Genomic DNA, 651 nt, shown 5'->3' with positions numbered 1-651 from the left:
GAGGGGGAAAGAAACGCTTTGGGTCTCGTCTCTGCCTCTCTCTCTCTCTCTCTCCCTCTTTGAGACCTAAAAATCCTGACGAGTGAAACTTAAAGGTGTTTACCTTGTCATCAGCATGTAAGCTAATTATCTCGGGCAAGATGTGGGCTTCTATTGTCTTGTTGCTTTAGCGCCGACGCCCCGCCTCTGGCGGCTGCCTAAAACCTGGCGCCGGGCTAAAACAAACGCGAGGCAGCCCCCGAGCCTCCTCTCCAGCCAATTAAGGCGGACTCGGTCCACTCCGTTACGTGGACATCCAACAAGATCGGCGTTAAGGTAACACCAGAATATTTGGCAAAGAGAGAAAAAAAAAAAGCAGCGAGACTTCGCCTTCCCCCTCTCCCTTTTTTTTCCTCCTCTTCCTTCCTCCTCCAGCCGCCGCCGAATCATGTCGATGAGTCCAAAGCACACGACTCCGTTCTCAGTGTCTGACATCTTGAGTCCCCTGGAGGAAAGCTACAAGAAAGTGGGCATGGAGGGCGGCGGCCTCGGGGCTCCGCTGGCGGCGTACAGGCAGGGCCAGGCGGCACCGCCGGCCGCGGCCATGCAGCAGCACGCCGTGGGGCACCACGGCGCCGTCACCGCCGCCTACCACATGACGGCGGCGGGGGT

General features: G+C 58.1%; 1 protein-coding gene across 1 annotated transcript in view; it reads left to right on the top strand.

Annotated features, from left to right (window-relative positions):
• The first annotated feature begins 418 nt into the window (after nt 1-418).
• NKX2-1 (NK2 homeobox 1) overlaps nt 419-651 on the top strand; it is a 2,946-nt gene continuing 2,713 nt past the window's right edge. The window contains 1 exon segment of the mRNA XM_008568352.1: nt 419-649. Within this exon segment, the coding sequence (XP_008566574.1) occupies nt 428-649 (222 nt within the window). The 5' untranslated portion in view covers nt 419-427.

The sequence above is a fragment of the Galeopterus variegatus genome, unplaced genomic scaffold, assembly GCF_000696425.1.
Source record: "Galeopterus variegatus unplaced genomic scaffold, G_variegatus-3.0.2 Scaffold402, whole genome shotgun sequence".
Classification (NCBI taxonomy): domain Eukaryota; kingdom Metazoa; phylum Chordata; class Mammalia; order Dermoptera; family Cynocephalidae; genus Galeopterus; species Galeopterus variegatus.
This window is presented reverse-complemented; position numbering and strand designations above follow the sequence as displayed.